The sequence below is a fragment of the Poromitra crassiceps genome (genome assembly GCF_964638095.1).
Source record: "Poromitra crassiceps genome assembly, chromosome: 23".
Lineage (NCBI taxonomy): Eukaryota > Metazoa > Chordata > Actinopteri > Beryciformes > Melamphaidae > Poromitra > Poromitra crassiceps.
In genome coordinates, this window is record NC_139639.1 from 18,662,898 (window position 1) to 18,674,504 (window position 11,607).

Below are 11,607 nucleotides of genomic sequence, written 5' to 3' on the forward strand. Positions count from 1 at the left end.
CTCTTCATCTGTCCTCACAGTGACGTCACCTCGTCCCCCTGCTAGAACCCGATACCTCCGCCATGCCAGCCATAGTCAACCTGCTCTTCAACACCGTCTCCACCAACACCACCATCTCCTTCTCGCTGGTGCTGCCGCTGGTGAGCGTGCTGTCCCTCCTCGTGGGGGTCGGGGGACACCTCCTCCTGTGGCTGGTGCTGATGCGGAACCCCCGGCGCCGCTCCAAACCCAGCTCCGTCTTGCTCCTTAACCTCAGCCTGGCTGACGTGGGTGCCCTGCTAACCCTGCCCTGTGTCCTCCTGAGCGCCAGCTCCCAGGACTGGCAGCTGGGCGGTGGGATCTGCGTCCTCCTGGGGTTCATGACGTCGTTGACAGCGGGTGTGGATATCTTCAGCCTGGCGGCGCTGGCGGTGCTGCGGTATCGCATCGTCGCCCCGACGGCCAGGCCGCCCGCTACGCCCGCGCAAGTGTGAGTAGCGCAGCTTTGTTGAAAGTGCACAGTCATGCTACAGGTAGGATTTTCTCTACTGTGGAAATAGTTGGGATAACACCTTGTGATGCCTGGTCAAAACAAAACAGAAACACATAATGTCTCCAACAGTCACCTCAATGATCTCCTTTCATTTGGTCACATTTGGCAGTGCTTGTGGGATTACTTGTGGAAAATCCCTTCAGGAGTCAAAAGCAGTAAAGAGGAAAGATTATTGAAATATGGCAATAGAAAGCAACTCATACAAGCTGTGCATTTTGGCACATGGACTAAGTTGATCTATTGTAAGTGGATGGAGAAATTCCAGAGTGCTGCCCAGTCTCATCTGACACCAAACTGTCACAATCCTTTACAGCAGACCCAGGTGTATGAAGTCAGATACCCAGGTGTATCAAGTCAGATACCCAGGTGTATCAAGTCAGATACCCAGGTGTATGAAGTCAGATACCCAGGTGTATGAAGTCAGATACCCAGGTGTATCAAGTCAGATACCCAGGTGTATCAAGTCAGATAGCTTATATAGGTGGTCTATTGATGCTGGCACAGAAGTGACCAACCTTGATGACAAATGACCTGGCACACTCTCCCTCTCCCTCTCTCTCTCTCGTTGCAGTTTTTGCACAGTGGTGGCTATCTGGCTGGTCTCAGTAACCATGGCGTTACCTAAGGTCACCTACATACAATTTGATGGCGGCTGCACCTGGTCAGTAGGCCGGGACCAGTGGCTGGGCTTCCTGGTTCCTGCCTTCCTGGTTTACTACGTGGCCCCTCTCCTCTGTATCGCCGTCAACTGCGGCCTCATCATCTCCCACCTCCACCGCTGCAGGGGGACCCTGGCTGCCGACCGCCGCAACAAAAAAGCCACCGCCCTGCTAATCGGCTCCACAGTGGTTTTTGCCATCAGCTGGCTGCCTTATTACGCGCTGGAGTTCGTCAACGTGGCATCGCCATACGTTATCTCAGCAGCATCTCCTGTTAGCAGACCAGTGCACGGGCTAACATCGGTCCACGCTTCAACCACGTCTCCCGAGGTGTCCCTGCTGTGGGAGGTGGCGTCCCTGTCGGCCATCTTGCTGGTGTGTCTGGCGCCCTGCTGGAACCCGCCGCTCTACTTCCTCTTGTCGCGGCCGGCGGTTCGCCAGCTCCGCGCTCTCCTGCCCTCGGCCCTCCAGAGGCAGTGGGGAGGGAAACGTGTGCGGCACTGGCGTATCGCTCCCGCTCCCCCCCCGCGCCCGCCGCATCCTCTGCCGACTGAGCCCTCGCTTACTCATCACACTTTGACACATGGGCTGACTCAGTAAAATCTCCATTCGATGTGCGACCACACAGTACAGTACAGTCTGCATGTGCTGTCACACAGTACAGTACAGTCTGCATGTGCAGCCACACAGTACAGTACAGTCTGCATGTGCAGCCACACAGTACAGTACAGTCTGCATGTGCAGCCACACAGTACAGTACAGTCTGCATGTGCAGCCACACAGTACAGTACAGTCTGCATGTACAGTCACACAGTACAGTACAGTCTGCATGTGCTGTCACACAGTACAGTACAGTCTGCATGTACAGTCACACAGTACAGTACAGTCTGCATGTGCTGTCACACAGTACAGTACAGTCTGCATGTGCAGCCACACAGTACAGTACAGTCTGCATGTGCAGCCACACAGTACAGTACAGTCTGCATGTGCTGTCACACAGTACAGTACAGTCTGCATGTGCTGTCACACAGTACAGTACAGTCTGCATGTGCTGTCACAAGCAGCACAACATACAAGGACATGAGTTACACTGCACTCCTCTTATACTGATCACCTTGGGACGGGTCAAATTGATCACTATAAGCGGATGATTATAACTGATTTTTTTTCTTTTTCTTTATTTCTCATGCAGATTACCATCTAATTGACATTTGTATATTTATTACATGAATACAGTACATATAAAGTAATGAAATGGACAGCTTCGCTATTTACTGAATGTTATTGACTTTAAAAATACAGTAAGTTAAGGCCGTGTCCTTTTTGCTTCGGCGAGACTAAATGCAAAAGGCAACTGTGTGTGTGCGTGTGTGTGTGTATGTGTGTGTGATAGAGGACGTGTATCATAAACAGGATACACCATGTGCCATAAAAACACAACCATGCTAATTGTTCTGATCCCGATTCCAGAGTCACTAAGCAACTCCGACTCCTGCCACTGGGAAGCTTGGAGAGGAAGAGAATCACATGTCTGGAAATTACATAAGAGGAAATTCTACAGAAAAACAAACCCAATTTTGGGTCAAACAAAGCCAATTTCGGGTCTCATGGGTAAGGCTATTTTGGGATAATCCGACTGTGTAGATAGGTATACTTAACGGAAGATAAAATACCCTAGCATCTTGGGTGATTGCCCAGTATGAAGACACAGGTTTATTTTTAGTCGCCTACACAGTTGGGCGGTATCAGGGAGCACACTTCATGCACTTTTTATAGCATCGTGGGCATCATCCTGTCCAATCCAGGTCACTGACCTTTCTGAGGTTGCTTCAGAGCGCTGCCCTCCTCGTGGGATCTGAACCCACAACCTGCGGCTTAACAGCCCCCGTTTTCAGGGACTGAGGGACTTCTCCTCTCCCCGCATTGACGGACACGACCCATGCGAGCAAACATAAATCCAATTCCCTGTGGAGCTTTTATACAAGCGAGCCAGAGCTGCAATAAAAAGAAGGGCTGATAAGGATGATGTATAGAATGTGCACAGTGTGAAAAGAGCACTCAATCTCTCCAGCAGCCTCCATAGGGCTTTATTACATTGCGTCCAGTGGATTACAACAAGCAATACAGCCTTGTAACCCCATTACGAGGCCATCTGACGCAGGTGAAACACAGGGGACACGGTGCACTATGCTTACGTCTCTAGTGTTTGGTTGGAACATGAATGATCTAAATCCAACTCTCAGGGAGAAAAAGGCTTCCTCGACTTCAAAGTGTTAATAAAAGCTGACTTGTTTTGTCCTGTAGTGCTTAATAAACGGGGGTTTGACGTCAGAGGATGACTGGGAAAATGACTTCTTGACAAGTGGAGCCCATCTGTATTTGGAGTGGTTTCATATTACGATATAAAGGGCATGCCATGTATTTACAGTGGTCAGGGGCTTTATTTGACAAATTAGCTCTGGACAGGTAATTGGATTTTTGTTGTGCGGCTATTCATATTGAGAGACGGCAAAGCAGTGATTTAAATTCATTCATTGGGAGGGTAGAATCACTTAAGCTCCCCTGGATGCTTAGATAATGGGTTAGTTCTACAGCTTCGCTACAGTAACTGTCAGTGGAGATGGAGATAAATGGACACTTGATTTGAGATGTGCACAAACTTATTTAAGTTATCTAAATAAATAGACACAGAATGCCTATATAAGTTAACACTTGGAAAAAATAACTTTTACTGAATCTCACATCTTCACGGGATGTGTGTCTAGTATGTAGTATGTTGCAATCTCAAACTATGGTGGTCGAAGTTCTGCTTTTGTCATTGCATCAACAGTTTTGATCATCAAACTTTATTGAATAAATGCAATTGATTGTTGGCACTGGAAACAATTGTTGTATTTAAAATGTGTCTGAATAATCCCGTAAGGGATGGGCTGCGTGCAGCCAGACACGAAAATAAAATCATTCATTCATTCATGCAATTGATTAATAAACGCTTGAGGTCACCTCTGCCTACATTCCCATCATCGCCGCTGCTAAATCATGGTGAAAAGAAAGAAGCACAATTATTTACTAAAATTGTAAGAACACCTGTGGTCTCGTATGATGACTTGGCACAGTGGTTGCTGGTTTAGGGGGGGGCCCCCCATATGAATTCTTGCCCTGGCCCCTTGTGAACCTCTTAGCGCCACTGGATGGAAGGTCAGTCAAGATCATATAAATATAGAAAGTAATCCCTGACCTCTCTGTGCTATCTATCATCTTATTGGCAGCAATAAATCCTGCCAGGTTACCTCTTGACCTCCTGCCTTCTCCCAGAATGCACTGCTGCACATTCTAATGACAGATCCCAGCGCGGAACAAGCACTTTTTCGTGGACAAAGGCTTTGTGGCTAATGAGCGCACTTATCTCTGTCATCCCACTGCACTGTGTCATCCTCTCACACAATGCAAGACACGAGCAATCAAGCTCTGATGCCCTGACCAGACTTCATCAAGTCTGCAGATTAGTATGGCTCGACAAGCCCATTGAGAGGAGCCTTCCCCCGCATTCAGTGTTTACTGAAGTCACATCTTCTTGCTGCCTGATGGCCTGTTGCACTCGATAAAATGGCAGATGCAGGGGATCTATAGCGAAGTGGATCTAATACTTTCTGACTCATTCCTGCGGTTCTCTATTAGATTGAAATGGTGCTTGTGTGTGTGTACTTCGTAACTAGCGTGTACTAGGGGCCCGTCAAAATTGCTTGCATTGGGAATTGGGGCCCCTCATGACTACCCTACGCCACTGCAGGAATGCCTACAGAGGAGACACGGTTTATAATGAGGGTGAGCCATGTTGTGAATGTTGTAGCTTTGAGCCAGCTGGATCTAGGCCTGTGTCATGTTATAGCTAGTCATTATGTTGTTTGAATGTATAGTTTTTAATGTTGAATTGTATTTTACTTATTTTTGCATGTATGTTGGCCTACTGGCATAATGGTTAAAAGCATTTACATTTGTTGTTCATTGATACAATATTTGAGTCAACTATAAGATAAGATAAGATAAGATTCTAGGTTGTTAATGATGAGCAAACAGTTTGAATTAATATTCCATTGAAATTCAAGAGTAGCTATATTTGGAAATGAGGACTTATGTTACCCTACTTGCATGTGAATCTTGAAAGACATTTAGTCTTCTTTATTTTTTGTTTCATTTTAGAATCTAGCATGTGTAATGTGAAATTATAAACGTTTAAGAGTTTTGCTTGATGTAAAGCCTACATTTTATTTTAATATAAGATTCTCGATAAAGATGCCAGAGTGGACATCATGCCAAGACTTCTTAATTGAACACTTTTCAGGGTGTAACATTCATTTTATTGTTGTGCATGTGTCTTCATTTATTCATTTGTTGGACTGCTGGCTGTGAAAGTTTACCCCAGGGACATTAAATATTTAGGTCACTGCTCATTGACACTCATGGCAGCCTGAGTCAGAGACATTGCCTTTTTAACTTTACTTCCCTACCCAGGATTGTTGTTGTTCTTGTTGTTTTTGTTGTTCTTGTTCTTGTTCTTCTCCTCCTTCTTCTTCTTCTTCTTCTTCTTCTTCTTCTTCTTCCTTCCTTCCTTCCTTCCTTCCTTCCTTCCTTCCTTCCTTCGGGGTGGGGGGACCTCAACAACATGACTAATCGTTTTCAAAATGGTCATACCTCTGGTAGACAAAAGAGTGGTTTGCTTAAGAATCGTGCAATAGTACTGTGTTGCACCGCCGCCGATAGACAGCGACAGCCGCTGTCCTCGGTGCTGAAACATTTGAGTAATTGGCAAAGCTTTTCTTTTTTGTTCTTGAGAACAAGCTGACAAGCGGCTCCACTGTATTTTTCTTAATCACTGCTTGGCTGTGTAATGACAATTATGGATATCCGCTATTTTACGGTTTCAATTTTAAAATGACTTTATCAGAATGGTCTCTCGAGAATGCTCCGCCTCCTCCGTGCTGAGAGTCTAGCTCTGGCCCTGCAGGGTGTTGTAAATAAAAGTGAGCAAATGGGGTAATATGATTTAGGTGAGTTTGGCAGAGTGAATGAGGAATAGTTATGCTCCAAAATGCCATGTCTTTTTATTGATTTATTATGCTGTCACCACCAAGGAATCTTAAGTGAAATGTATCAATGATTCATTACATTAATTTAATTTTTGAATACAATGGCAGGACATTTTTCATCTTCATTTATGGTTGACATTTTGAGAAAAACAACTTTGTTTCAGATGTGTAGGCTACCAGATGCAGGCTGTATGTATGCTATATGCTCTAGGCAGGATGACATTTTGCGTTGCGAGTGTGACCACTACCCACTTTTTATTTGTTTAGATCACGGGTAGGCTATATTCAACCTCTCATGGAGGACAGGCCATGTTTCCATTCCACCCAAAATCACCTGCTGACTTTGGTTATAGTCTCCCTCTAGCGGCCGCTTCTCTCTTCACGTTTCACACAGCGACAAAATCAATTCCCGGTCCTCCACTGAATGAAATGCACCGGCAAAAGCCAGCGTTTTCAAATCAGATAAGCTGGACTTGTGTGTGTTTGTGGAAACGCTACTGTAGGCTTTTGACTTCAATCCACCAACCCACCACCTCCTGTGACAATTTACCCTACCCAACCCAACCCAACCCAGCATTCTCAAGGACGCCCCCACCCCCCCAACGCACACTTTGTGAAAGAGAGAGAGAGAGAGAGATGTGAGAGAGAGAGAGAGAGAGAGAGATGTGAGAGAGAGAGAGAGAGAGAGAGAGAGAGATGTGAGAGAGAGAGATGTGAGAGAGAGAGAGAGAGAGAGAGAGAGAAAGAGAGAGAGAGAGAGAGAGAGAAAAACCTTGAGGAAGGGAGGAGGGGAGGGCAGCGCGGGTTGCATGCTGCCTGCTGTGCGTCGGGACAGAGGAGGACAGAGGGTGTGTGTTGTTGTTGTTGTTGTTGTTGTTGATGATGCTGGTGGCGGCTCTTCTTTCTTCTTCTTCACATCACCTTCCCTCGTGGAGCTGCAGGTGGAGCCTCCGCCCAGCAGCCTGCACCTATCCTGTTTTCCACCTCACCTCAGACACACAGACGCTCCATTGAAGTCACCGGCACGGGATTTTTACGCACCGAGTAGCATCATGTTAAACGATTATTTGGCGCGTCTCTTTTGTGCGCCGTCTATTATTCCCGTTGTGAATGTTATGCCGGGTCTGCAGCCAGCACAGATGACTTGAAACGGGCGGAGGAGGCGTTTGCATCTAAAGCACGTGTTTCGTTATCTTTTCTTTTCCCTATCATAAAGAGAAGAATTAGCCTAATTGGTAACCATGGCAGACCAGGTAAGGCGACATCTATTTTACTCCTTCCTTAACCCATACTGCACTGCATCTACAGGCTATTAGCCTATAGTAGTTCTCACTCACTCTCTCTCTCTCACACACACACACACACACACACACACACACACACACACACACACACACACAGCAGGTGCACACCCTCAGAGTAGTAGCCTATAGTAGGCACTTTGCTTTTGTGCTCACAAGTTTCTTCCTGTAACAATGTGTGTCTATCATTGTGTGCGTGGGAAAAATAGTAAGTTTATGTTTTCTTTCCCACTCTCACGAAAAAATAAATAGCCTAGAATAGTCCTGTACAGGCTAATATTCTTATAGGCTATAGTATAGTGACTTTATCTTCCATGGTATTACTATATGATTTTTATGTGGTAACCTATATAGTTTTGCTGTGATATCTAGGCCTACCTATACAAATATACGTGTCTGTCTGTCTGTCTGTCTCTCTCTCTCTCTCTCTCTCTCTCTCTCCCTCTCTCTGTGGGTTAATGTTAGTCCTCAGTTTCTCAAAATGTTGATTGTAGGCCTAATGAGGTCTCCAGTCAAACATCATTTGGAAGATAAAAAACATGTCCTAGACATAACCAGGCTACAGCTCAGTGAAGCATGGGTATAATTGTGCAGTAGTAACATGGGTATAGTTGTGCAGTAGTAACATGGAGGAATAAAACAGCGTTGCCTGTGGTATTAATTTTGTATTGTGCCATGTGTTGTTTGCCCTAGTTTCTAGACGGCCTGCGAGAGAATGAGATTAACCCCTGACACAGTTTGCTCCACCCCCTGTCAGAGCATCCCGCCCCTCCCCTTTGCATCGCTGACAATAAAGGCCATGGTTAATTGATTAGATTCTCTCAATTAGCTTAATTGGTGCTGGTGAGTGAAGGGGAGAGAGACCTTTGATGTTCCCTTAATAAAACATCACCATCACTTAAAATACACAATTAAAACTCAGAGCGAGAGAGAGAGACACACACACACACACTCAGAGAGTGTGTATGGGTGAACAAGTGAGTGCCTACTATAGCTTTGCCACAGGCAGCCACACCTGCATTCCCTTGTGAAAAAAGAACTAGGTGAAAACACATGCACTATCAAATGTATACACAGGTCCAAAATGATAGACATGGACCCGGGAAATGTGTGCCCAGTCCCGATTGGACCTGTCTATTATTAGAAAGCTGAGACCCGGGCCCGTACACACCTGATAAATATCAGACCCGAACCTGGCCCAGACACGGAGTCACTTCATTTTGAATGGACCCGGGGTCTGTGTCGTGGTCCTCAGGTATTCAGAGGTTCTGGCACACCAAAATACCTCTAGTAGGTTCAAGTGCTAATTTTTCGGATTATTTGACAATATAAAAAGGGTGGTTGACAGCTCTGACAGCCATTCCTCGCATCCACTCGGGTCCTATTGGACCTGGCATTTCACTGTCAGAGACCCGAGAACTGCAGCAAATGAACCTGGACCCGACCCGGACCCAGAGTCACTTCTTTTGAATGGACCCAAGACCCGTCCATCTGGGTCGGGTACTCAGGTATTCGGGCATACCCGAAGACCTGTAATATACACCATAATATAATGTTACTATACGCTGCTGTCGGGTGGAAACCTTGTATCTCCAAATTTGGCCATTTTCTTTTTATTTCATAAATGGATTTAGGGGGTAACAAAAAATAACCTGTGAAAGTTTCAGGTGTTTGGACCAGTGAAAGATGTTATATTACTGGTTATTAATGTTGTTATTACTATTACACTGTATATTAAAATGTGAACGTGTTTTTCTTCCTTGTGAAAACTAGCTTTTTTGGAGATACAAGGTTTCTGCATGACAGCAGCGTAGATATAGGACTCCTATATATAGGAGATATATAGACAATAAATAAAGTATGATAATGTTACTATAAACTCACTATTGAGTAGCCTACCATAGACACAGTCCCTATAAGAATATTATAGTAGTGAGACCAGGCAACAAGGTCATTGATATAAGCCCACTAGCCCAGGGATACTCAACTTGCTTTGCCCGGGGGCCACTTTCGTGAAATGATAGAAGGCCAGGGGCCAGTTAATAAACAAACAATATACATTTTTCTGTAGCGGATTGTAGGTTTTTGGGGTGCCAGCCGGAGTTTAGTCTGATAATGTTGTGCACACCAGATAGTTAGTTAGGTTAAGTTAGTTAGGTTAAGTACATACATAAGTGCCTGGGTAGTGAGCTGACGGCGGTATTTGACAATTTAGCAGCTAAATCATAGATTATTGAAAGATATTCCATATTCCGGACTGAAATGCTATAACAGAAGTGGAGTATTGGCCAGAATGACATGAACATTTGGACACTTATTCAGCGGGTATCTTGCATCTTGCGTTCAGGTGCACTGTAATTGTTTTTTTGTTTTTTGTTTTTTTTTGCAATTCCATCGCGGGCCACACAGGGGGCGCGGCCCGCGGGCCACAAGTTGAGTATCACTGCACTAGCCTATTGGTATAAGCCCACTAGCCTATTGAGCAGCACAGGCACACTGTAAGCCTATGAATATTATAGGATTATTCTAGTGATTTTGCATAAAGCTACTTGACAGAGTGTAGCCTATGTGTGTGTGTGTGTGTGGGCCTGTAGCAGTGCCACAGGCAGAGGTGCCCAGGGGCGCTGCTGTTGCCAGATTAATTGGTGCATTAATATTGATGAGGGGTGCCTCTGCTTGACCTGCTGTGCACAGACACTTGCACAAGCTTTTGTTCTGCTTAAACAGCTGACTAAACTCCTCCCTTCATTTTGTCACAAGGTTGGAGATCACTCAGGAGGACTTGATGTTTTTGACCTACTTACCTGCTAATGCATTGTGCAGTCATTGTACACACTGTAGTAGCAGCACCTGACCACACATATGCCCTCATTGCACAAGGCTGTGGGCTCTGTCTGTCCTTCTCTCTCTCTCTCTCTCTCACTCCTCCTCTCTCTCTCTCCCACTTTGCTCGCTAACATGTCCCTTTGTCAAGTACCCGTCACCTCCTTTTCACATCCTCTTATCTTCTGCATGCCATTCTTTCAGCATCTCCTTCCCCGGCCCTGATTCTCCCTCCTCTCTCTCTCTCTCTCTCTTCTCTCTCTCTCTCTCTCTCTCTCTCTCTCACTCCCTGTATCCCTGCATCATCATCCATCTCTGCCTGCCACTTTATCTGTTTCGCTTCCATTGTTATCACCTCCCACCTCCCTTCCTCCACGCACACGTACACACGCACGCATGCACGTCCTTCCCCCCCATCCCACAGTGATAACATTCACAAGAACAGACAGTATTGCAGGTATGGATTTACGGGCTGTTCCGGCCTGTTCCTTCCCTCTTGGCAGACAGCGCCATATGTCATGCCCAATGGGCCCGTGTGTCGCCTCAACACCTTATGCCTGTCTTTTCTTCTCCTCCTTCTGTCTCAATCTGCTTCAGAGATGGGAAGTAACAAAGTATTTCTACTCAAGTATACTGTACTTAAATAGGATTTTCAGAGTATCAGTACTTTACTGAGTATTTTCTTTCGGACAACCTTTTACTTTTACTCCCTACATTTTAACACAAATATTTGTACTTTCTCCTCCTTACATTCTCAAAACAGGCTCGTTATTTTAGTCCTAATGCACGACAGACAAAAACGATGTTAACGTTGTTTGTCTGTCTCTCTCGTCTTGCGCGCTCCAAGTTTTCACGCTACTCCCCCCCCTCTTCATGCACTGTTCTAGCTCGCTCGACCGCCCCCCCCCCCCCCCCTCTCTCTCTTTTTGTCTCTAGTGTAGTGTGTCACATGACTCACATCACATCAACAATGTCGCCTAATGAGGGAGAAGGAGTAGATGTCATTTTAAGGATTTTAATGAGATAGTTTAACTTTTTTGAGGAAAACCCACATCACACAAATTATTAATCAAAGTAGAGTTTCTATACATCTTAAACATGTTCGAAGGGGATCTTTTAAGTTGAATAGTCTTTGAATTATAATGACAAGAGTTTCAGTTAGCTTGGCACAGAAACAGCTTGAAATACATTTTGCTTTTGAGTAG

General features: G+C 45.4%; 1 protein-coding gene across 1 annotated transcript; it reads left to right on the forward strand.

The window, feature by feature from the left end:
• Nucleotides 1-62: 62 nt before the first annotated feature.
• LOC310796806 (somatostatin receptor type 5) lies at nucleotides 63-1,791 on the forward strand (the record flags this gene model as incomplete). Its single annotated transcript, XM_083659040.1, has 2 exons — nucleotides 63-469; nucleotides 1,104-1,791. The coding sequence occupies 2 exons, from the start codon at nucleotides 63-65 to the stop codon at nucleotides 1,789-1,791; spliced, it is 1,095 nt and encodes a 364-aa protein (XP_083515166.1).
• Between the last annotated feature and the right edge of the window lie 9,816 nt (nucleotides 1,792-11,607).